Source organism: Ovis canadensis, chromosome 6 (assembly GCF_042477335.2).
Source record: "Ovis canadensis isolate MfBH-ARS-UI-01 breed Bighorn chromosome 6, ARS-UI_OviCan_v2, whole genome shotgun sequence".
NCBI classification, from domain to species: Eukaryota; Metazoa; Chordata; class Mammalia; order Artiodactyla; family Bovidae; genus Ovis; species Ovis canadensis.
The window spans coordinates 87,204,431-87,230,786 of record NC_091250.1 but is presented as its reverse complement, the minus strand read 5'-3'; the positions used below and the strand labels follow the sequence as shown (position 1 = coordinate 87,230,786).

General features: G+C 41.6%; 1 protein-coding gene across 1 annotated transcript; it reads right to left on the bottom strand.

Moving 5' to 3' along the window:
• Nucleotides 1-333: 333 nt before the first annotated feature.
• SRD5A3 (steroid 5 alpha-reductase 3) lies at nucleotides 334-16,053 on the bottom strand. Its single transcript, XM_069593100.1, has 5 exons — nucleotides 15,716-16,053; nucleotides 8,128-8,270; nucleotides 6,138-6,335; nucleotides 2,210-2,344; nucleotides 334-1,322 (listed from the first exon to the last, which is right to left on the bottom strand). Exons 1-5 carry the CDS (start codon nucleotides 15,934-15,936, stop codon nucleotides 1,063-1,065), a joined length of 957 nt encoding a protein of 318 aa, XP_069449201.1. The 5' UTR covers nucleotides 15,937-16,053; the 3' UTR covers nucleotides 334-1,062.
• Between the last annotated feature and the right edge of the window lie 10,303 nt (nucleotides 16,054-26,356).

The following is a 26,356-nucleotide window of genomic DNA, read 5'->3' as shown; positions in this document are numbered from 1 at the left end:
AATAGACTATAATAAAACATCTGTATAAAAGGAACAGTTAATACCTTGCCCAATAAGCCAGTAAATCTTATGTTGCACAAATGTGCAGTTTTTACTACACCGCTCAGACTATGGTATTATTTTCCACTTTCACACTATGCTTTTATATCTACTTGATTGAATGACGGGTATTTTCTTTAAATAAGCTATTGTCAGTATAAACTTTAAATATCTTTGGATTCGTTCTATTAAGTTAAAATAAACTCAGGCAGTTATTAATCCAATCTAAGTAACTACGTACGAATGAGGCTACAGTGCTATCCGATCTGGAGTGTCAGTGCCATTCATGAAGGCTTTTATGCATAAATACAAAAATACTTTATTTTTGATACTTTTACTTTTAAGGTACTCCCTAGAAAGGGATATCAAAAAAGTATTAAATAAAAGAGGTTTCAAACTTTCTGTTAAGCTGTGATTTGAGGGGGAGATGACTACTGATGGTTACATTACTGGTAATCTTTGTGTAATAAGCATAAAATAACTTCAATAAACTCACTTTCCCCTGAATCCATCAGTGTGAAATTATACATTGCTGTTGTTTTCAAGGGCTGTTCTGCTTTAACTGAAATGCAAGACGCATTTACTGAGCACCTACTATATTGCTTATCCTGCTATCTAGTTAGTTTGTCCAGAGCAAAAACAAAGCCAAACGTGAGCTTATCTCTTTCTTTGTATATGTATGTATTTGTTAGATGCTGTTCATATATTCTTGGCTGGTTTTGTTTTTGAAGCAGCTTGAAGTCTCATCTGCTCTTTATTTTTTAGCAGCTGGTTGGTTTTATAGGGCATCTCAGAAAGCACAACACAGCGTTCCCAGGTCTGCTGGGAGGAAGGATTTCTTCTCTGAAGACTCATTTTCTGGAGGGGTATGTCTTTGCTCATGCAGTGAAGGCTTTTGGAAACAGAAATGGAACAGAGAGTTTCAAGCCATTCCATAGAAACTGTACTTTGGTCTCTAGACTTGCTTGTCCTTAGGAACTGAACCCGTCACTTGGTTTGCATTCTTTATAACTGGAGGTTAACTTAAAACAGAAATGGCAGGAAAGCTTTCCTGTGCTTCGGGTAGGAGATGAATTTGCTTTTGTAGAATTCGTGGCTGAGGAAAGCAGCCAGGGCCTGGCTGAAGAAGACATATGTCACCACGAGCCACCAAGTTAAGTTGTAGAAACCGAAGGTGATAGCCATGGAAATGTAGATCATCAGCTCTGCCAAGTAGTTAGGGGAAGAGACGTACTCAAACCAGTCTCCAAAAGGGATTCGGTGGTTACAGTGAATGACCACTCCTGAAACGGGAAAAGAAGATACCCTTAACATCTGAAGCTGCTAGAAGAGAGTTTTACCACTCTGCTCCCAAAGTCATTTATAAAAACTCAACCAGAAAAGGATGTCACAGACCTGTACAAACCACCATGCTGTCACCACCTCCACTGTCAACCTACTACATGTCAGAAAGTCACAGACTGAAGTTATACTAACTGTAAATAGGCACAAAAGAAAGCCTCTTTCTCCAACAATCCTCTAAGCTAGTGATGAAGAGCTCAGATTCCAGAGTCAGACTGCATGAGTTAGAATCCTAGCTCTGCCACTTACAAGCTGTGCAATTTTAGGTAAGTTGCTTAACCTCTCTGTGCCTCTGTTTCCTCACCTGTAAAATCAAGGTAAGACTGTATTTGCCTCAAGCGAGTACTGTGACATTACACATAAAGCAACTCAGAACAGTGCTGGCACAAAACAAGTGCCTGATAAATGTTGAGTAGCACTGTTCAATTTTTATTATTTCAAAAAGCCTAATAAAAACTGTATTTGTGGTAAGTCAATACAAGCTAACTAAAAAAGTTAAGTTTTTTTGCTTTGGCTGGAACGATACTAACTTGGCACAGTAATGGTAGTGCTGACATGCTGGTTAGACACATATACGCAGTGCAGGCCCCAAAATGTGGGCACAGAATAGTCACAGAATGTCAGGGCTAGATGGTGGCAGGGAGGGCTGTCAGTAAAATGCTCTCATTTTACAGGTGGGAAGATCAAGACCCAGACAGTCTTGTCAAAATGAGTATTTGATAGATTGATTAGTTGACTAATTAGGGCAGGAAAGAAAAGAGAGAAAGAATAAGTACATTTAACTCCTGAGGGCTAAAACCCCAGTCAGTGGTTCTAAAAGATATCTTACCTGCTTTGTTTTTCCTGAGATTGCTGAGAATGACATGACATTTATACTGATGGGCAGATGACCAGATGAACATCATCATTCCGAGGATATGGAACCACCGAGCCTGCATCAAGAGATTCTTTCCTATCACATAGACTACAGAAATAAGAATTACCTTATTAGCCAACTCTGCAAAACTTCAGAGGCTCAGCACATTAAAAAAATCATACAGTCTGCAGAACTCAATTATCCACTTATTCGGTTCCTCATGACTAGAAAACCACCCTGATATCACTTCCCAAGCACAGAAGGGAGAACACCGTCCCTGTGGATGAAGGAGGTGTGCTCCTCAGCTAGGGGCAGCTTCAGGGCTCACTGGCGGAGAACTCCAGGTCGGCACATCCTCCTGCTCCTTCTTCAAGTGCTTCAGGCACGGGGATCAGCTCTGTGGGTCAGCTCCCACTCTTGTGATGTACTCTCGTGTGGTGAGACCACTCTGCATTTTTATTGCTAAGCCTGGTTTGATGTCTTCTTTCTTGCAGTTTGCTGTCAGAAAAACACCTTCTGAAGGATCTCACCTGAGCCATTTCTAGGGAAACTTTGAATACTGACTTGATTGGCTTCAGCCAATGAAGAAAATCACTGGAAGTAAAGGTGAGGGGTGGAGCTTCTCAAAAAGGGAAATGTAAACTGCAAGGTAAAGACCAAAGCGTTATCCTGTTCTGATTAGAGAGAACCCAGTCAAGAGATTTTGTTTCAGGAGTAGAAACATTCAAAGTTCCATCTTTCTTTTTCTTCTCTAGGTACTAAAAAGACAGGATGAATGAAGGTTTTCTAAGGACTGGCATCAGAAAAGCAAACTAAGGACTTGCCTGTGTTCAGCAGGAAGCAGTGAGGTTCAGGGACTTGAATGAAGGAAACAAAGCTGTCCACTGACAGTGGGGAGGAGCTTAGGCTCTGGAGCCGAGAGGGAACCCCTAAAAATTGATTTAGGTACGAGAACCAAGGATCAAGCTATTCCATATGGGTACCTGGAAGTAGGACTCAGCTGGTGACAGCTAATAACTAATGACAGTCCATCAAAGTCTAATTGAGTTAATTTCTTTTAAAAACAGTTAGTCCCTTAATGTTTACTAGGTTTAGCCATTTAACTAAGTGGTTATATTTTTATAAGTTAAAAACAAACAAAATATGAAAACCAGTTTTAAATCAGAGGGGGCTTTAAGAGCAAGTCACCACAGGGTTAGAAGTTGGGGAGTTCACCTCACTGCCAAGTCACCTACTCCAAAGGCAGAGAAATTACCTGTGGAGGAAAAAAGAATTTTCAGAGTAAGTTGGAGTTATAATACAGGAAAGGGGAGGCAGACAGAAGGCTATTTACTGAGGGTCTAATCTGTGTAGTAATTATTTGTTTATTTATTCATTCCTTATGGATTGTCTACTGAGTGTGGCATCTCTCATGAGGGATAAAGCAGTGGGAGTCAGGTCAGATCCTAGTCCTCATGAACTCACATTCTAGTAGCAGGAGATGAAACAAGTTTAAAAAAATCAGTAATCAAGATAATATAAGGGAGAGATGGGGCTCTGAAGAAAAAAAACCACAGAATATAATGGAGAGTGACTAGGGGCAGACCCTCTAGGCTCTGAAGACAAGGAGATGTGAAGATCTCGGTAGTTTACAGATACACTTTCTTCCCATTTTCGTAGGAACCCTCTGAAATCAGTGTATGTCCCCAATTCCAGATAAAGGTCCTGGAGCTCTGATGAATTAAATAAGCCAGAATTCAGACTCAGGCCCATCTGACTCCTAAGGGCCTATCAGACCATGAAGCTGGCAAATGCCCCAGTGTGCTTTCTTCCAATGAATTCCTGAAACCAGTCTTCCCCAGCCTGCCCCAAATGACTGCAGATGACCTCTTGAAGGACAGGTAGGTGAAACTCAAGTCTCAGAGAGCTTCAGAAAGGAGTATCTACAAGCTATTTTGTGGGTGTCTCAGCAGCCTTTCCTTGACTGTTTCTATAGGAGGAAGAGCAAGAGCTGGGGTCCAGGCTAGCAGAGGAAACTCCAGGAGAGACACGTCATGCTGACAGTTTACAAGTCAGTAGGTTACCAAAGTGCTCTTGAAAGTTCCTTTGGGTGAAAACCTAGGACTGTTCTTCAGGAATGACAGCTCAAATAGTGACATGGGCCGAAAAGAATGCCACAGCCAAAAGCTGAGGGAGGAAAAACTGACTTAAGTTCAGAGAAGTCAGATGGAGAGATGCCAGCTGAGTGTGGCTAGAGCCAATAAATAGTTCAGGAATTGAGAAAGATTATCGGTAAGTCGTACTTTAAAATCATTCCTCGAGCCATGGAAGCCTTGGGTGGTCGTACAGCAACAGAGAGAGGCTGATCGAAGGGCACTCAGCGTGGAAATCAAACCTGTGGAGAAAGCTCACTCACTGAGTACTGGAAATATCCAGACCATGGGTTCAACTGACGAGGAGGGATAGAGCAGCTTTAGGAAACAGAGAGACTTGGGCTTAGAGAAAACAGCTGTGAATGAGCTACCCTAGCATGTGTGGGCTGATGGATACTAACGGTGCAAGATGAAGTTAACCTCAGCACTAAAAACTCACTTCAATCACCCAAAATGACTTGATTCTTTATGATAAACACCGTTTTTGTAAAAAAAAAAAAAAAAAAAAAAGGTGGTCAAATATGTTAGCTATCCCATCCTCCCTCCCCTCCAGCACCCCAGCCCCCAAAATCACATTTCATTTCCTCCTCACAAACCAAGGTTGTGATTTTGCTTCCCTCTTCCTAGCAAGTGAGAGCTTCGGAAGTGTTAAGACACAACTTTGATTTACCACAGTACTCTTGCCCTCCCCTCTCAGGCTGCCTCACTTGAGAAAAGCTTTTTCGTAAGGGGAACCACCACAAGAACTAAATGGCAATAGAATGGCTCCCTGCCTCCTCTCAAATCCCAACTTGTCACCAGGAGCTGGGGCCACCCCTTCCTCCTCTGGTGTTCCATGATTTCACCCTGCACAACAGCTTCACCTTCCCCACCCTCCACCCCAGGATGACGAGGCTTTGGTGAGACAACTGGGCTGGCTCGCCTTTCTCCTGCTCCAGTGAGTTCCCCTGCTTCCTGTTCTACTCCTGACCACACTGCCTCTTTCTTTCCAGACTAACCCACAGAAGTTCACTGATTTCAGTGCCACTGAGGGAAACCTCATGGCCCATTTCTTCATCCCTAAACCGAGCCTCCAGAGGACTCTGCACTTCACTCTCTTTACTGAAGGCACTGATGCTCATGTTGGCGTCTCTCGGGTTTCAGCAGTTATGGTTAACGTGATGTGTACCTGCTGGGTGCCCTTGGGCATGCTGACTGGTTTAATTTTTAAAAATTTTATTGGAGTATAGCTGCTTCACAATGTTGTGTTAGTTTCTACCGTACAGCAAAGTGAATCAGCCATAGATACACATATATCCTCTTCTTTTTTTGGATTTCCTTCCCATTTAGGGCACCACGGAGCACTGAGGAGGGTCCCCTGAGCTATACACAGTAGGTTCTCATTGGTTATCTATTTTATACATAGTATCAATAGTGTCAAACCCAGTCTCCCAATTCATCCCACTCCATCCCTCTCTCCCTTGGTGTTCACACATTTGTTCTCTACATCTGTGTCTCTACTAGGTTGCAAATAAGATCGTCTATACCACTTTTCTAGAGCCCACATATATGTGTTAATATATGATGTTTATTTTTCTCTTCCTGACTTATTTCACTCTTTATGACAGCCTCCAGGTATGTAGAGTTTTTAAAGCTACAGGCAGAGCCCAGACTCCTCACATGCCAAGCGGATTGGGCAGGTCTCTTCCTTTCCAACTTCCGTATTGCTTGGTGGGGAGAGTCTCTCACATACTCAGTGACTCAGCTGACGGACCCCAATGACCACTCACCATTCCTGCCGTCCATGGGCACTTGGCTCAGCACAGTCAGGCCAACAAGGATATAGTACACAAGTCCAAAACAGTACTGCAAGACGTGGATCACGGCATTGGAGAAGACACTGACGTAGAAGCACTCAAAGAGTCTTCGAAGGCTGTGCAGCCATAAAAACACCAGCACTAAGAACGCAGACAGCGCGAGCTCACCCCCTATGATTCAGAACGGAATATGCTCAGCATCTCTCTTCAGGGATAATCCAAAGTTATGTCCGCCCTTACTGTTAGGCAGTATTAAACAAGATCAGAGCTAGGAAAGGGTACCAGATATCATCCAGTCTAACACTTCCATTTTTAGTGGCAATGAGGAAATGAGCCAAGTGAGTCAAGGAATTTGGCTAGTGACAGAGTGGAGACGAACTCAGGTCTCCTGTCTCTACTTTGTGATGTGAAAGCCGTCTGGGTTATGGGGCTGGGAAGGGTCTGTGCTCTCAGAACCCAACTCCAGTTTCTGGGTCCCTGACATTTGAAGATGGGTTTTTTGGGTCCCATTTGAAGACGGTCAGGAAGAGCTCCTGGATGACTTCTGAGCCAGGCCCCCTGGTGGGATGCCTGAGGTCAGGGGGACACGTGACACAGAAATGTACAGAAGCAGAAAGGGGCATGAAAATGGAGTGGGAAGAATTGTGCATTTCTTTTCATACTAAGGGGGAGAAAATGATACTTTTGGGGGACTGTGAGCCTTGAGATCTATCTATCTGCCTTTTGCCCCTCTGCCCCAAAACAAGTCAGAAAAAATGCTGGTTTTTAAAATGACATAAAATCTAGATTTTTCAAAACCTGTTATCATACAACATAAATATACAATAAGAACACAGCCTAATAGATTTTTACAAACTAAACCCGTATGACCAGATCCAGAAATGGAAGACAACCAGCAGGCGCTTGGGTTCCCTTCCTGGCACTGCCCCTCCCCTGACTCTCCGAAGGGTACGTTCTATGCAGACTTCTGCCATATTGGCTTGGCCTGCTTTTCTCTCTTAAACATAGTAAAAATCTGGTTCTAACTCTTCAGCAACAGGTTAAAACAAACAATCAAATAAAACTCCTCGAAATCACCGTCCAAATACTAGAACCCCATGAACCCTCCAGTACACAAATGAAGGCGTAAAGTGTTAAGTGGTCAAGTGGGATTCGCTCTGGTATCTTCCCCTCCCAAGTGGGCTCCGCATACGTTTCCCGTCTGACTGTCATCTTTTGCAAAAAGTTCCTCTGTTGATACAGAAAAAGGATTGTTCCTAGGGAGCTGGTGGTTTGGCTGCTGGAACAAAGGACAGAGACAGCCCCAGAACAATGTATTTCTAACTCTTCCCCTCTCCCGCTGCCTGACATTAAGTGAGGTCACGTTGTTTTCGCCTTCAATTCCTTACTTTTTAAATCGTTCAGTGTATCCTTTATTCAAGGCACAGTGAGGCCAATTAAGGGCTACTTTGTAATCATCTGGTCAACAACTACTTCCAGTCAATTTTATTATATAACCAAAGCCCCACAGCATAACAAACATTTTTAATCCGTGATCAAAAAGTAATTTTCTCTCAAATTTCTGGAGTCTGGAGGCATGATTTTGGTTGGAACTACATATATGATAAATGTTTCAAGGCAAACCTGAGGAATCTTAAAAGTTTTTCCCCTTAATTGTAAAGACTTCTGCATAAAACAGTACTAAAAATATCAGAGGGAGAATGGTCAGCGCTGTTTAGCACAGCACTTGCTGGGAAGTCAGGGATGAAGAGTCGACTTGCAGCTCTGCCGTGATCTCAATGAAGGACCTGAGGCCTCCTCCTTGGACATCTGGCTATGATCCACGCAGAAGCCTTTCTGCCCCCACCCTTCACCCGCTGAGGAAGAGCTTGAGAGAAGCTACGAAGTACCCAGAACAGCTTGCTGCAGGCAGGAAAGTCAGGAACAGGACGCAAGGGTTGGAATTAGCCAGGGGAGTTGTTACCTCGGAACTGTGCAGTCCCAAGAATTCTGAGCAGACCATGAAGCCAGTTTGGAAAAGGTGCTCCCATGAACAGAGAGTGAGTAAGGCTCCAAAGCAGGAACCCATTCCACAGCACTGAGATGATGTAGAAATGTGAAAAATACCTGCAAAGAGAAAACAGGTTAGATAATGATCAAAGCAGACCCACTGGAAGCCATTATGCTAGAGACTATTTCTTGCTTCCTCATCCTCTTTTCCCTCACGCTGCAAGCATAGTTTTGCTTTTTTAACAGAACCTGAATCCTACAGATGTTCAGATTTTTGAAATTTCCTTTCAGATGATAAGACTGGTAACTAATAGGAAAAAGAGGTTTCCTGAGGTTAATAAGAACATGAATGGCCTTGTTAAATTTAGATTAAAGTTAACTGTCTTATCTTCAGGTAACAAAATTGGGCTCAAACTCAAAAATAGAGGGCCCCAGGGCCTGGCAGGGAGAGCCTAGACTGTGCTACCACAAGCCAAACCTGTGGGAGATTTCTAAATCTCAAGTAATATTGCTGCAATAGCCATACAACAGTTACACAAGATTTGCACAATCACCGGCTCATAGGGCTGCAAGAAACCTTAAATAGGTCCTCTGATTTAGTGTCTTCCTAAATTGTGTTGACCTAAATTACTTGTATGATAACATGACAAATAAGAACTCATAAAACTAGCTATCAACTCCTGATGGGTACAGTCTAGTACAAGTACAGTGTGTGTGTTGCCATCAACAGAGTAACAAATGAAATAAAACTACAAAAGCAACAAAAATTGCAATTAACAGAGTTGATTTTATGTGGTTTGCTGCAATGACACCACCTGGTATGGTATGAGGGCCTGCCACGGCTTTTTCTGAGGTCTCTTTATCTATTCGTCTACTAGTTTTCTCTATTTGAATCAACTTAAAATCTTTCTGACTCTGCAAGTTGCCTGGACATCACCTGGCCTTCCCTGGTCTTCAAAGCATCACAGTTATACTAAGCCTTCCTTCTTGTCTCATTAGTCTGTGATGCAGTAAGACAGCCTGGAGTCAAGAAGACTACACATGGACTCAAGAGACTCCCCTTCTAGGTGATCCAGAATATGTTTCTAAGTCCCAGAACTCACAGTCCCCTAGGCCATGCCCACAACCTAGTCTAACGCTGATCTAAGCTGATCATTCCATAGCAACCCACTTAATTCTCCCACCACTGTTGCAAATTCTGTCACTAGATCTGTCCTGAGATGACCTATTAATCCTGATTCAGGTCTTCACGCTCAAGAGCTTAGTTCAAGCATGAGTGTCGATTCTGCCCCCTCTGCCCCATGCCTAGACCCTGGCCTCTGGTTGCCTACCAGAGTTTTCCTTAAGATACACCTGCTAGAACTGAGCCCAGGTCTGGTCTGAGCCAATAGCTCAGAATGACAGCATTGCTCTGCAGGTTGCCATGGAAAGAGGAGGGGACAGCTTCTGAGGGGCAACTTTAGAGCCACTTTACCTACTTCATTTTTAAAAAAAAAAATTACTGAGCACTTCGAACCTGCTGGGTGATGTTCTTGGAGCTGGAGATGCAGCAGGGAGCAAACTGACCGGGTGCCTGGCTTGCTGAAGTTTATCTTTCCGCACAGAGTCAGCAAATCAATCTGTAGACATCCTGCCTGATGCTGGGTGATAGGACAGAGGTGGTGCAGAGGAGAGGTCATTCTGGATGGGCAGACAAGGATGGCCCTTCTAGAAGGGATGCTTGGCTAGCAAGAGTAACCCTTGTGAATTTCTAAGGAGTTTTCTGGGCAGAGGAAACAGCAACCGCAAAGGCCCTGAGGTACAGTAAAGGACACCTACATAGATAGTGGGCTTCCCTGGTGGATCAGTGGTAAAGAACTCTCCTGCCAATGCTGGAGATATGGGGTTGATCTCTGGGTCAGGAAGGTCCCCTGGAGAAGGAAACAGCAACCCACTCCAGTATTCTTGCCTGGAAAGTCCCAGGGACAAAGGAGATTGGTGGGTTACAGTCCAAGGGGTCCCAAGAGTCAGACATGACTTAGTGACTAAACAACAATGTATGGACAGTGCTAGAGCATGAAAAAGGAGGGGAAGATGCTATGGGGTCCTGTAAGGGCACTGGCTTTTAAGTGTGATGGGCAAGCGTTTGAACCCAGTGATTTGAAGGAATAATTTGTTTTAAAAATCTCTCTGGCTAGCAGAAAAGTTCTGGAGATGGACAGTGGTGATGACTGCACAACAATGCGAATGGACTTAAAGATGCTGAATTGTATACTCAGGGTTAAAGTGGAAAAGGTTATGTCATGTATATTTCATCACAATCCAAAAAAAAGGGAGTATGTGAGAGAATGTGTGTGTGTGAGAGAGAGAGCGCGAGAGCGAGCGAGCGAGCATAGCTCATTCATTTTGGTCACTGTTTAAAAAATCCCTCTGGTACTTAGGTAAGAGGATCATCTAGTTGTGGGAAGACCAGTTAAGAGTATTCATTCCATCTTCCCAACAATCCTGGCAAGTTTATGTGGTTATCTTCACGTGGCAGATGAGAAAACTAAGGCTCAGAAGGTTCAGTTACTTGTCCAATGCCTACCAGTAAGTGGCACTGTTTGGCTCCAGACTCAGCCCTGAAGACCCTGAAGTTAAAAGTTATATGGCTGTGCTCCTGGTCATGTGATCGAGACTTGTTTGAACCTGCTTTTCCACCTCTACCATTACACATACCAATTTATACCAAATCATGAGTCATTCAAATCACTCACGTTTGATATAAGCTGCTAAGCCACATTTTGCTCTGCCCTACTTGTGCCATAGGGTTTTGACAGGCTGACTTTTCTTATTCCTACGTTTTGCACACTCTCTCTCATTTTGTTTGCCTGATTCCTGCTTCGTGAAATGTGTTCCACTCTTTATTTGAGGTTGTATCTCTATTTATTTCTGTATTTGGTTGTGCTGGGTCTTCGCTATGGCACTCGATCTCTTAGTTGCACATGCAGGGTCTAGTTCCCTGAGCAGGGATTGAACCCGGGTCCCCTGCATTGGGAGCATGAAGTCTTAGCCACTGGATCACCAGGGAAGTCCCATATTTCTTTTTGAAAAGACCCAGCTCTAGCCTCAAAAGCAGACTGGAAAACTCCACTTCCTTCTGTTCTAAATACGCTTCCCTGTTTTCCTTCCATTCGCACTATGCTTAATTGAAATGAGCCCTTGGGAGCAAGGATACGGTGACCCTTACGGTAACACAGGACTGGGCACCAAGCAAGCACTCCTCTGACTTAACCAACAGTTTGATGTCCATTATAAGCCAGGGACTGCTCTAGCTCGGGAGATACAGCAGTGAACACAAAGGACAACAATTCCTGCCCTCATGGAGCTTATACTCACAGTAACACACAGAAGTAAAATTTATAGCACGTCAGTAGGTGATAACTGCTAATGAGAAAACTAAAGCTGGGAAGAGGAATGCTGGAGATGCAGCATTATATTTTTAAACAGGGTGGACAGGGCAGGTCTCACTGACAAGCTAGTATCTGAGCAGAATTATACGGAAGCGAGAGCATACACCATCTGGCTATTTGGGGGAACAGCTTTCCAGGTAGAGGAAACAGGCAGTGCAGGTGGGAGAAAGAACAAGTAGAGAGAGACCCAGAAAACTGGACTGGAGCCACAGGAGGGGCAAACTATAAGACCTCAGTGAGGTGGTGAGAACAAGATTGTACAAGGTTTTAGACTCTTCTGTGAGTTGGAAGCCACTGGATAGTTCTGAGCCAGGAGATATGATCTGATTTAATACGTATTTACTGATTGCCAGAACTGATCCCAGGACCAGATAGGGGAGTTACAGGGTTAACTAAGGAAGGAACTAGGCTTCCTGGCGGCTCAGTGGTAAAGAATCCGCCTGCCAAGCAAGAGATGTGGGTTCAATCCCTTGGTTGGGAAGATCCTCTGGAGGAGGAAATGGCAACCTACTCCAGTACTCTTGCCTGGGAAATCCCACGGACAGAGGAGCCTGGCAGGCTATACAGTCCAGGCGGTCACAAAATTGGACATGACTGACTGCACACAAGCGTGCACGCACATACACACACACAAAGGAAGGAAACTAATGGTTACTGAGTTTTGTCTGGGTGCCTGGCCCTATGCTATGTGCTTTAATATCATCACCACCTATATGACAAATAGGTTCTATTACATTAACACTCTAATCCATACTACCACTTCTTGCCTGGACCACTGTTAACAGCCTCTCATCCAGTCTTTCCCACACAATGGCGAGTCATTCTTTCAAACATAAATTACATAATGCCACACCCCCATTTCCCCATCCTAAAGCTGCTTTCCATACACTCAGAATAAAATCTAATCTCCACCATGGTCCATAAAGCCCAGTGTCTGTTCTGGCCTCCTGAAATGAACTCATCTCCTGCCCTACCCCTTTCTGATCATCCTTTCCAGGGCAGTCACTGCCACCCACATCTTGCTCATGATCAAGTAACCAGCTGGATTTCCTCTGAAGCACTTATTACCATATGAAATTATCTTGCTTGTTTTAAAAGATTTGTTTACATACTTACTGCTCCAAGGAACCTAGAACAGCTCTTGGCAATAGTACATACTCTATCAACATTGGTTAAATAAATAAATGAATGAAAGAGAAGGTACCTCATCCAAAGTTACTTTCAGAGAAACTAGTCAAGTTAATAAATCAAACCTAAAATCTGTTTTCTTTGATTCATTCAAAACATCGACTGAGGACTTTATTATTTGTCAGGCATTGAGCCTAGGATATAGCAACAAACAAGACAAATGTAAACACATGGAGTTTACAGTCCAGAGTAGGGATTCTTGACATTTTTCTTCCATGGACTCTTCTGGCAGTCTGGTGAAGACAGCACACCCCTTCCCAAGCCTAAAACACATGGGGATACAGAGGAAACCCAATTATACTGAAATATAGGTAACACAACCACTAAGAAACATTTGTGATATATGTGCTTAATTAATGTATTAAATAATAGACTGATGATAATACAGTATTTTTATATAGTGATGAAAATGTTTAGTCTCTTCAAAATTTTTAATATAGTATTAAATTGCAGGTATTGCCAATTCTACTGCAGATATTGGCAATTCTACTGTGGTTTGTTGATTCCATTCATCACTAAGAAAATGGTGAATTACAGCTAGAGATTAGTGAAATAAAGATGTAATTTTTTCCAATCCAATTTGCACTGAGTTCTATCCATGGATCCCCTGGATTTCTGGTTAGAATCCCTGAACCCCAGTAGGGAAAGACTGGATGACTCTCTTTGTCTCTAGAGTTGAATTTAATTAAAATGTTTCTATAGTATTTTGAAATATTAGAAACAGAAGTTCTTCCATGTGCACTATGAAAGTCAAGAGCATTGTGACTCATGTTTGAGGTCAGGTATTTATTCAGACTTTCTGGAAAGTCAAAACTTCAGGAACCAAAAGAAAACAAGAAAGGCAGTATCACCTTAATTAAAAAAAAAAATCTACCAGACAGGGATTATGGAATCAAACATTCCATGAACTCAATTAAGGTTTAATTCTTTACCATTTATGAAAAAATAATTCCTCCCAAATTAACTTGAGCTCTTAGGTACAGAAACATGATTCACAGCTGCCTGTTTGTCAGTGTAAAAGTTATAGGCTAATTTTCATTTTTAAGAGTACTATTGAATTTTGAACAAGGAAAAGTACTTCAATATAGCATCTAGACATTTTTGACTTTCATTATTGGCCTGGAATAATTGTACCTGCTCTAGAATGAAAAGAAATTTCAGCTTCAATTTAGGGGAAAAAAAGTCACACAAAACACCATAGGATGGTCCATTCCAGAATTCTGGAAGAAGAAAAAGGTATAAATTATTTTATAATATAGTAGAAATTACAAGCAGCCCAAAGAGTACCCATTTTGTAATAATGAATAAGGAAAAGGTACAAAATCTGTTTCTTGGCTACCATATGACCACAGACTGGAGTAGTAAGAGGTGGGGTGTGGGAGCCAAATAAACAGGTAAGTGCAGGAGATGATTTGAAATCTGCCCTGTAATCAGTGACACTAGTATCTTTTTTAAAATTCAGAAAGTAAATTGTTAGAATTCACTCTCAAAACAAGTAATTGTTTTCTTCACTTTGTAACATTAAAAAAATGACAATCTAGGAATGTCCCTGCTCTGAAGTAGAAAAGTATTTACTATATTCAAATCCTGATTAAAAATAGGGTTGACAGGACATTTTAGCTTAAAAAGAGCCTCTAAGAAACAGGTTTAATCAGAGTGTTTGAAGCATCTACTTCTTCCCAGATGGCGCTAGTGGTCAAGAACTCGCCTGTCAGTGCTGGAGACAGAGACGTGGGTTTGATCCCTGTGTCGGGAAGATCCTCTGGAGAAGGGAATGGCAACCCACTTCCGTATTCTTGCCTGGAGAATCCCCATGGACAGAGCCTGGCGGGCTACAGTCCAAGAGGTCGCAAAAAGTCATACACGACTGAAGTGACTTAACAGGCACATGCTCTTCTTCCCAGGGCCTCATTCCCCAAAATGACCTAGCGGTCGCTTCTCAATGTTATATCTGGCGAGTATTTCTCCAACAGTCAGAAGTGGGAAGCCAAGTTTACTTACACCTGTTCCCACCTGCAGACCTGGGGAACAGCCTATTTGTCGTTTAAGCGATAATCGAGGTATTTTAGTACATCAGAAACCCTATCACATTTCTCCATACTCCTTTCTGAACGCCAACTTAGGCTGTATCTCCAAAAAAACGCCACTGTTATATACCTACCATCAAGAAGTGTTTGGCCCACTCTTCTCAGTTATGTTCCAAATTTAAAGTGAAAACACATGAAAAAAAATCCCCGGACTATAATAAGCCTTACAATTTCTTCAACAATTATATTGAAGGCATAACGATTTAATCTCTCATTTAACTTAGTTATGAAATCTGTTGAGCGATGCGCTTAGGGACCACGCTTGCCTAAACGAGCCACCTTGGGCAACTTTCTTCAGGGGCACCTGCCTTGGTGCGGCTGATGGAGGTGGCGTCTGTTAGTGACCAGCGTCTCACCCTTCGTCCTGACTGTTGACTATGAGGGAGACAAACAGGGTACACGAGAGAAGGGAGGGCCTGCCTTCATTTCTAGTGAGTCTCGGCGACCTCAAGTTAGGTTATGAGTCCCTAGAGTGCAGGACGGCGGAAAGCGAAATTAGGGACAAAGGAGACTTTACCACCTGGGGACCAAGCCTAAATCTGGAAGCGCAGCCATTTCCCCCGAAGGAAAGGCTAAGTTGAGGCCACAAGTTTACGTTCCTGCGCCCCTGGAGGTGCGCGTGGCTCAGCTTCCTCGGTGTCTCGGGACACTCCGCCCCTAGGGCCGCAGAGCAGACTCGTGCAGTTGCGGGCAGGCGGGCCGGGGTAACGCCGCCTCGGGGAATCGGCCTGGGCTTCCCGGATCCTGTCCGCGCCGGCCCCGTGCCTGCCTCTGCTGCCCCCTGCCGGCAGCTCGAACAAGGCGCCCCCGGCTCTCCTTGACTTGGCAACCAGGACTCGCGCCCGGGCACGATTACCTCTTGGGAACATCAAAGGCCCGGCAGGCGGCCGGGCGCGGCGGCGCCCCTTCCTTGGTTTTTCCGTAGCGGATCAGGTCCTGGAAGAATGCGCAGCCCGGAAGCAGGCCGGGCGGCACGAGCTGCAGCAACAGGGTTAGTAGGAAGGTGGCAGCCAGCGTGAGCCAAAGGGCGCGCAGCGGGTTCAGCGCCGAGACCTCGGTCCCCGCCCACGTAGCCATAGCTGGCGAGCCCAGCAATCTAGCTCTCCCGGCCCCCGGAAGACCGTCTACTCGCGTGCGGCGCGCGGGCTCAGTCAGGCGGGACGTCGGGGCGCAGCGCGGGGCGGGGACGCGCTCGGCCCCGCCCTGGACACGCCCCCTAGGACGGAGGCCCCGCCCCGCCACCGGGATCTCTGGTTAGGGTCAATTTGGTGCTCCTTGGTAGCAGTAGGTATACTATGTGAATCAGGGGTGCTTCGGTGGGACCCCGGAGATATGATTCAACAGTATGATTAAAAGCAGCGGAACGAACAAGGCCACATAACTGCAAGTCTTCGCTGCAGCATTGTTTTCATTGGAAGTGGAAACAATCCAGAATGTTACATGTTAAGATATTTAGCTAAATTATGGTACAGTAACACATTGGAATATCATGCAGCCATTAAAAATAATTATGGAGACTGTAAAAACACGGAAAGCTTTGTGATAACTGGAACTGTAGGTTAAGTGAAAAAAATCTAAAATGTAAAATGAAGAGCTATGATTGTGAACAACTATATTAATATGAATGTAGATTAAGAAGGCAGGTTACACACAAAAATGAATAGTTGTAGTAGAATGTTAGGAGAAGGCAATGGCACCCCATTCCAGTACTCTTGCCTGGAAAATCCCATGGGCGGAGGAGCCTGGAAGGCTGCAGTCCATGGGGTTGCTGAGGGTCAGACTCAACTGAGCGACTTCACTTTCACTTTTCACTTTCATACATTGGAGAAGGAAATGGCAACCCACTCCAGTGTTCTTGCCTTGAGAATCCCAGGGCCGGGGGAGCCTGGTGGGCTGCCGTCTATGGGGTCACACAGAGTCGGACACGACTGAAGTGACTTAGCAGTAGAATGTTAGGAATGTGTATAATTTAAGTAAAATAGAAAGTAAAGGCAATTGCAAATACAAAAATGAAAGTGGTAAAAATTTTAAAAACTGCAGCCCTGTTCCTTCTAGAGTTCCACTCCTTAGAGGCAAAGTTTTTGACTCTATCTGTCATTTCTTATATTTATTTCCATGTAGTGACAGTGCTATTTTTATTGGCTCATCAGTTTTAAACAACATTGTTTTTGGTTAGGACAAATGAAACTTTAAGTCTTTTAGAAAATATTTTATTAAAGCTTTAGATGTGTCAGTTCCAAAAAAAATAGCCCTGATAGCTCAGTTGGTAAAGAATCCACCTGCAATGTAGGAGACCCTGGTTTGATTCCTGGGTTGGGAAGATCTGCTGAAGAAGGGATTGGCTACCCACTCCATTATTCTTGGGCTTCCCTTCTGGTTCAGCTGGTAAAGAATCCACCTGCAATGCAGGAGACCTGGGTTTGATTCCTGTGTTGGGAAGATCCCCTGGAAAAGGGAATGGCAACCCACTCCAGTATTCTTGCCTGGGAAATCCCATGGACAGAGGATCCTGGTGGGCTACAGTCCATGGGGGTGGCAAAGTGTCAGACACGACTTAGCAACTAAGCAACAACTATTACATGATAGGCATTGTTTTGGACACTGAGGACAGAGAGGCTTACAGGATAATGTCCTTGCCTTTTTGGAGCTTCTTTCTTGAGATGGGGTGCAGGAGAGGGGTGGGAGAGGGGAGTGGCAGCCCACACCGGAGTGTGATACCTCATGTGTGTGTCAAATGAGCATCAGGGAACCGAGTGGGGAGGTTACTGTGTCCTGAACAGTCCTTTGGATTGTTAAATGTGCTAGCTTCTTGGAGTTTTGCTTCTTTGTGCAAGGACACTGCAGCCTGTACCAGTGACTTGAGAAATATGCGATAAAGGATGACCAAAATGGCCAGAAGGGACAGTGGGGTCTGTTTCATGACCTAGTGTTTCATCTGCAGGGGTCACCTTTTCATTATCTCTTCACTCTTCTTGGGTTGCAGGCATGTGTGCTAAGTTGCTTCAGTCTTGTCAGGCTCTTTGCGATCCCATGGAGTGTAGCCCGCCAGGCTCCTCTGTCCATGGAATTTCCCAATACTGGAGTGGATTGCCATTTCCTTCTCCAGATGATCTTCCTATCCCAGGGGTTGAACCCACGTCTCCTGCTCCTCCTGACCTGGCAGGTGGATTCTTTACCACTGAGCCACCTGGGAAGCCCTTGTTCTTAGATTAACCCCGTAGAAATACTGCTAGGCTCTCTAGGACATCTTTCTAGACAATCTACCTGGAAGTTCATTGCAGGCACCAAGTTTCCTGAGTGGGAGACTCTCTTATAGTTACCTGATCAGATGAAAGATCACAAAGACAAGATGTGTGTGTGTGTGTGTGTGTGTGTGTGTGTGTGTGTGTGTGATGGAAACAAGAAAAATTGAAGCTGGAGGGAAAAATTATCCCTTATTTTCTGGTTTGGATTTTAATCAGAGTGCACAGCTCATATTCACACAAGCCCCTGTAGAGGGCAGTGATGAACAGGAAGCTTTGAGTCAAACCTGACTGGGAGCATTTATAAATGCTTAAATCCTTACTGGAGTTATTTCAAAAGTGGAAAAACAGGCTAAAGCCTGTTAGAGACATCATTGCCAATAAATGTCAGTTTTTATCTTTCCTCGTTTAATTACCTGCACTATATAATCAACAGACCTCTGGCTTGGCCTGTGGTAAATGACAATGCCGTTTTTCCAGTTGTTTAGGCCAAAACCCTTGAACTCAAACTTGATTCTTCTCTTGCTAAATATGATCTGTCAGCAGATCCTGTTGGCTCTACTTTCAAAATATGAAACTAAAATTCAATCACCTTTGGAGTCAGTGCTTTCCTGAAGCCCTTAGCCAGCTCAATAAATAAGAAAAAGAAAGAAAAGGTCTACAGATTACAATGTAAGAAAGGAGCTGTCATTATTTGATGATGAAACTCCAATAGAATCAGCAGATATTAGAACTAATAGGGTTTGGTAAGGTTGGATACAAAAATCAGTTTCTAAATATTGAACTTTTCTATTTCTGAACAAAAAAACAAAGTAAATGTTTTAAAGATAACATTTCAATGGCATAAACTATTATGTGTCAAGGAGTAACTCTAATAAAAGGTATGTAAGTCTTAAAAGAAAATAAAGTGTTATGATACTAAATAAGACATAGTTAAAAGGTGAGACATACTAAACTCAGATTGGAAGACTCAGTATAGTTAAAATGACAATTCTTCTCAAACCAATGTGTGGAATAATAACTGTAGGTCCAACTCTTTTTGGAATTTAAGAAGCCGACTCTAAAATTTATATGGAAGTAGGAAGGGCTAAATGGCAACCCACTCCAGTGTCCTTGCCTGGAGAATCCCAGGGGCTGCGGAGCCTGGTGGGCTGCTGTCTATGGGGTCGCACAGAGTCGGACGCGACAAGCGACTTAGTAGCAGCAGCAGCAGCAGGAAGGTTAAAGATGGCCAAGGGACTCTTGAAGATAAAATGATTGGAGGAGTCGCTTCAAGAAATATCAAGACCAAGAAGTGTTTTGTTTAATAGGTGTAGTAATTATGTCAGTGTAGTTGGAAGCAGGGATAGACAAAAAGGCAGTGGAGAGTAACGGAGAGTCCAGAAGCAGAACCTCCTCCCACTTCTCACCCTCCATTTATATTTTCCCATTGCCCTTGGCTACTATATGCAATGCCATATGCATTCATTTCTTAACTTAGGGAGCACATTTGTACCTCCTGCTCCAGCTCAGTGCCTCTCCTGCCCTAAGGTCCAGCTTTGCCTTATGCCTTACATTCCATTCCCACATGTTGTGGGTTGAATAGTGTCCCACAACAATTTATATGTTGAAATCCTAGCCCCCAGTACCTCAGAATGGAATCTTATTTGGAAATCATGTTCATTCATTCAATATATTTTTCAAGCAAAAAGTGCTTTGTGTTACCAGGTACCGTATTCCTCATCGGTTAAGAATAATCTGCTTCTCCCCGCCCTACAATAAGATATGTCTAAGAGTTTTTTTCTTGATTAATAGACTTAATTTTATTTTGGAGCAATGTTAGGTTTATAGAGAAATGTGAAGAAAGTATAGACAACTCCCATATACATCTTTATTTTGATGTATAGGATCTGTAGTGACATCCCTTCTTTGATATTAGTAATTTGTGTTCACTCTCCTCTTAGTTAGCTTGGCTAGAGGCTTATCCGGAGAAGGCGATGGCACCCCGCTCCAGTACTCTTGCCTGGAAAATCCCATGGATGGAGGAGCCTGGTCGGCTGCAGTCCATGGGGTCGCGAAGAGTCGGACTCGACTGAGCAACTTCCCTTTCACTTTTCACTTTCATACATTGGAGAAGGAAATGGCAACCCATTCCAGTGTTCTTGCCTGGAGAATCCCAGGGACGGGAGAGCCTGGTGGGCTGCCGTCTATGGGGTCGCACAGAGTCGGACACGACTAAAGTGACTTAGCAGTAGTTAGCAGAGGCTTATCGGTGTTACTAATTTTTTCAAGAACCAGCTTTTGATTTTGTCAATTTTTGCTGTTGTTTTCCTATTTTCAATTTCATTTATTTCTGCTCTAAGTCGTATTCTTTTTTTTTCTTTCTAGTATCAAAAAGCACTTTTTTTTTGGTTTAGCATTCTTTTTTTTTCTTTAACACCAAAAACATTTTGTTTTGGGGTATAGCCAATTAACAATGTTGTGATAGTTTCGGGTGAAGAGTGTAATTCTTATTATTTCTTTTCTTTTGCTTACTTTGTGCTTAATTTGCTCTTCTTTCTCTAGTTCTCTAAGGTAGGAGTTTAGATATTGATTTTAGATCTGTCTTTTCTTCTATGTATACATTCAATGATGTAAAATTCCTTCAAAGTACTCCTTTTGCTGCTTCCCACAAATTTTGATAAATTATGTTTTCATTTTCATTTAGTTCAAAATATTTAAAAATTTCTCTTGAGAGTTCTTCTTTGACCCATGTATTACTTATTATTTTGACCATGTATTATTTAGAAGTTTTTAATAGCCACATATTTTGCAAATTTCTAGTTATCTTTCTGTTATTGATTTCTAGATTAATTCTGTTGTATCTGAGAGCAAATGTATGATTCCTATTTTTAAAATTTTGTTAAGAGGTGTTTTATGGCCTCGAATGTGGTTTGTTTAGCAAACGTTCTGTGTGAGCTTGAGAAAAATGGAAATGGAGGAATGGAGAGATAGATGAGAGATGGAGAGATAGATCATGTTTCTCATTTTCCTGGTTTTGAAAATCTAGTGTTGTTAAGATGCTAATGTCTCCTTTATTGTTCTAATTATTCAACATAACCACAGTTGAAATCCCGGGAAGAGTGTTGTGGAAATTGACAAGATGAATCTAAAATGTGGGTGGAAAACAAAGAACCTTAAACAGCCCAAGATAAGACTGAAGAAGACAAAAGGTAGAGGATTTCAGTGATCTTATTTCAAGACTTAATATAAAACTATAGTAATTAAGAGTGTAATACTGGTGTAAGGATACATAGACTTATGAAATAAAAATGATTCCATAAATAGACCAATTTATATTGGTTACTTGTTTTATGATGAAGGTGCCTCGCAATACAATGAAGAAAAAGAAGGGTTTTTCAGTAAGTAATGCTGAAATTATTGGGTATCCACATAGGAAAAAATATATTCTTGACCCTTACCTAATACCATACACAAAATTTAATCCAAATAATTCATAGACTTATTCTTCAAGAATAAGAGGAAATAAAGACTTTCTGGGACAAGTACAAATGGGCAAAATTTGTCACCGGTAGACCTTCCTGGCAAGAAGTGTTAAAGCAATTCTTTATTTATTTATTTATTTTTTAGTCTTTAATTCTTACATGTGTTCCCAAACATGAACCCCCCTCCCACCTCCCTCCCCATAACATCTCTCTGGGTCATCCCCATGCACCAGCCCCAAGCATGCTGTATCCTGCGTCAGACATAGACTGGCGATTCAATTCTTACATGATAGTATACATGTTAGAATGCCATTCTCCCAAATCATCCCACCCTCTCCCTCTCCCTCTGAGTCCAAAAGTCCGTTATACACATCTGTGTCTTTTTTCCTGTCTTGCATACAGGGTCGTCATTGTCATCTTTCTAAATTCCATATATATGTGTTAGTATACTGTATTGGTGTTTTTCTTTCTGGCTTACTTCACTCTGTATAATCAGCTCCAGTTTCATCCATCTCATCAGAACTGATTCAAATGAATTCTTTTTAATGGCTGAGTAATACTCCATTGTGTATATGTACCACAGCTTTCTTATCCATTCATCTGCTGATGGACATCTAGGTTGTTTCCATATCCTGGCTATTATAAACAGTGCTGCGATGAACATTGGGGTACATGTGTCTCTTTCAATTCTGATTTGCTTGGTGTGTATGCCCAGCAGTGGGATTGCTGGGTCATAAGGTAGTTCTATTTGCAATTTTTTAAGGAATCTCCACACTGTTCTCCATAGTGGCTGTACTAGTTTGCATTCCCACCAATAGTCTAGGAGGGTTCCCTTTTCTCCACACCCTCTCCAGCATTTATTGCTTGCAGATTTTTGGATCGAAGCCATTCTGACTGGTGTGAAGTGGTACCTCATTGTGGTTTTGATTTGCATTTCTCTGATAATGAGTGATGTTGAGCATCTTTTCATGTGTTTGTTAGCCATCCGTATGTCTTCTTTGGAGAAATGTCTATTTAGTTCTTTGGCCCATTTTTTGATTGGGTCGTTCATTTTTCTGGAATTGAGTTGCATAAGTTGCTTGTATATTTTTGAGATTAGTTATTTGTCAGTTGCTTCATTTGCTATTGTTTTCTCCCATTCAGAAGGCTGTCTTTTCACCTTGCTTATAGTTTCCTTTGTTGTGCAGAAGCTTTTAATTTTAATTAGATCCCATTTGTTTATTTTTGCTTTTATTTCCAGAATTCTGGAAGGTGGATCATAGAGGATCCTGCTGTGATTTATTTCTGAGAGTGTTTTGCCTATGTTCTCCTCTAGGAGTTTCATAGTTTCTGGTCTTACATTTAGATCTTTAATCCATTTTGAGTTTATTTTTGTGTGCGGTGTTAGAAAGTGATCTAGTTTCATTCTTTTACAAGTGGTTGACCAGTTTTCCCAGCACCACTTGTTAAAGAGATTGTCTTTACTCCATTGTATATTCTTGCCCCCTTTGTCAAAGATAAGGTGTCCATATGTGTGTGGATTTATCTCTGGGCTTTCTATTTTGTTCCATTGATCTATATTTCTGTCTTTGTGCCAGTACCATACTGTTTTGATGACTGTGGCTTTGTAGTAGAGCCTGAAGTCAGGCAAGTTGATTCCTCCAGTTCCATTCTTATTTCTCAAGATTGCTTTGGCAATTCGAGGTTTTGTGTATTTCCATACAAATCTTGAAATTATTTGTTCTAGTTCTGTGAAAAATATCGCTGGTAGCTTGATAGGGAAGCAATTCTTTAAAAAGAAGGAAAGCAGTTTAAGTCAGAAACTTGAATCTACATAAAGAAAGGAAAATCATCAAAAGAGGATTAAATGACGATAAAAAACTTCTGACCTGGTAAAATTTAGTTATTCTAAGAGTTTGTAGCTACCTTACAATTTTCTATGTTTGTATTATCTGTGAATAAGAAAAGTTTTACTTTTTCCCTTCTCATCCAGATGGCTCGTACTTGTTTTTATGCCTTATGCACTGGGTGAAGCCTCTGGTACAATGTTGAAATGGAAGTGGTGAGAGAAAACATCTTGGCCTTGTTGCCGGACATTCTTGTCTCATTCCTGTTGTCAGGGCAAAGGAGTCAGTCTTTCATCATCGAATATAATATTATTAGTAGATTTTTACATGAATACCTTTTGTTAGTTTGAAAAACTCCCTTTTTTCAAGTTTTATTAGCATTTTTAAAAGTCAGGAAAGGTACTGAGTGTTATATAATTTTAAGCCCTTATTGAGATAATCAATAACCTTTCCATTTACACCTGACCCTTGCACAGCACAGGGATTTAGGGATGCCAGCCCTAACCCTAATTTTCTGTGAGGCTGAAAATCCATGAATAGATAATTTATAGTCAGCCCATCTGTATACAGGGTTCCTCTGTATCTTCTGTTCCTGCATATTGAAGGATCCAACCAATTGCAGATTGTGTTGTACTGTAGTATTTGCTATTGAAAAAATCTGAGGATAAGTGGACCCCAGCAGTTCAAACCTGTGTTCGAGGATCAACCTGTATTCTCTTAATGTAATTAATTTCACCAATTTATGAAAAATATACTAACCTTACATACTTGGGGTAAGTCTCACCTGGTTACAGTTTGGCATATATAAATAAATAATAAATAATGGGTTTCATTTGCTAACATTTTGATAAGGATTTTTTCTTATGTCTTTTCTCCTGAGGGATACAGGTCTACAAGTCTTTTCTTGTAATGTCTTTGTCAAGTTTTGGTACCAGGGTCCTGTTAGTTCATAAAACAAGTTGGGAATTGTTCCTTCTTCCTCTAAACAATTGTGTAAGAATGGTTTACTTATTCATCAAATATTAATAGAGTTTACCAGTGATAACATTTGGGCCTAGGGTTTCTTTGGGACTGAAAGTTATGTTTACTTTTGTGTCAATTTAGGAAAAGAATTCATCCATTTCTTCAAAGTTTTATAGTTATTCAGAATAATTATATTTAATAATTTTAATTATTTACAATAATCTTGTATCCTTTTAAAAAATCAGCAGGGATCTATAGTGATGTCCTCTCTTTTCTGATATAGATAATATATACTTTCTTTCTTTACCAGTCTTGCTAGTGTTTTATTAATTTTATTAATGTTTTCAAAGAATGAACCATTGGATATGTTATTGGCCCTATTTTATATTTGTCTTCTATTTCATTGATTTTTGTTGTTGTTGTTCTTGTATTTCTTCCCTTGTTTCTAATTTCTTGGCCATAACTGTTAATTTTATTTTGACTTCTTAAGGTGGAAACTTGGATCTTACTTAAAATCTTTTTTCCCCAAATGAGCATTTAAACTGTCAATTTCCCTCTTAAACACTGCTTTAGCTGTCTCCCACAAATTCTGATACATTGTTGTTCATTATTGTTTGGCTAAAAAATATTTTCCAATTTCCATTATGACTTCCTCCCTCAGTTCTTCAGTTATCTTTCTGTTACTGACTTCTGGCTTCATTCTGCTGTGGTCAGTGAACATTTTTATGTGGTTTCAATCTTTTGAAACGTGTTGAGACTTGCTTTATGTTCGCATACATAGCATTCTGTAAATGTTTAAGTATACTTGAGAAGAGCGTGTTCTATAGTAGTTGAACATAGTATTTCACAAATATCATTTCGATCAAATTGGTTGATAGTTTTTATTATATGGCAGATTTTTTAAAAAGTGCATTCTGGTTTAATCAGCACCATGACACTTATGAGGTGATATTAGCAACTATCTTATGGATGAGATGCCTGGCTTGTCTTTGGCAGAGGAGGTGACCTGGGTGTGTCTATAAAAGGACCATAGATATTAAAGTTGGCCCTACCCTTTACTCTCATACAGATAGCATGACAGGAGAGAAATGGCTATCTGTTTCCTAGGAAGGACTTATCGCTGTCTGGAATTTAACTCCCTTGACTTTGTTTCTGCAGCCTTTCAATGTCTTTTTTTTTTTTTTAGTTTTTTATTTTTTAAAATTTTAAAATCTTTAATTCTTACATGCGTTCCCAAACATGAATATTTGTTTTTGTTTCTATTTTTTTCTATTTGTTGTGGCAGGAGCCTGCTCCTGCTATTTACAACCTAACCTAACACTAAATAGTGTATAAAGTTTCTCTGTAGCCTTCTATGGTGAAAATATATAAAGGTGAATTAAGAAAAAAAAAATCTACCCACTGGCAGAAATAGATGAAAAAAGGCTTGTATGTAGTAGCTTGGGCTTTGGATAGGAGGAAAAATATCAATTGTCTGCCTTCTAGGTGTTTACTTCAGGTTCAATTTCCTGGCCACCAGTTCTGTCTTATCTTTAAGCTGTCTTTCTCAGCTGAGAAAATAATATAAAAATTGGTCTAAGCTTTTGATACTTGTGCCTGGTACATGCAGATGCCAAAACACTTGGAAGAAATTCTCCAAGAAAAAGAACTTGCACTAAAGATGAGTTCCTAAAAAGAGATAGAACTCATATGGAGACAATCTACTATGAGCGACAGAAGTCCGGAGTATAGAGCAGTAAGAAATTGAGATAATTGAACCACACTCTGAAAAACGTAAACATGTTTGCAGTGGTCAAAGACACAGTAGAAGGGATTAAAATCCTAGAAAAGAATGGTTAGGGAAAGACCAGACCAGTTTTATAGACCCAAATAGAACTTTTAGAAAAGGAAAAGAAGTGATTGAATAGCTAGCTAGAGATCACTGACAAGAAACCTGGTGGCTAAATCTAGGGTAGATCCTCAGAAACCAGTAAAAATTGATAGAGATGGGGATGAAAGAAGA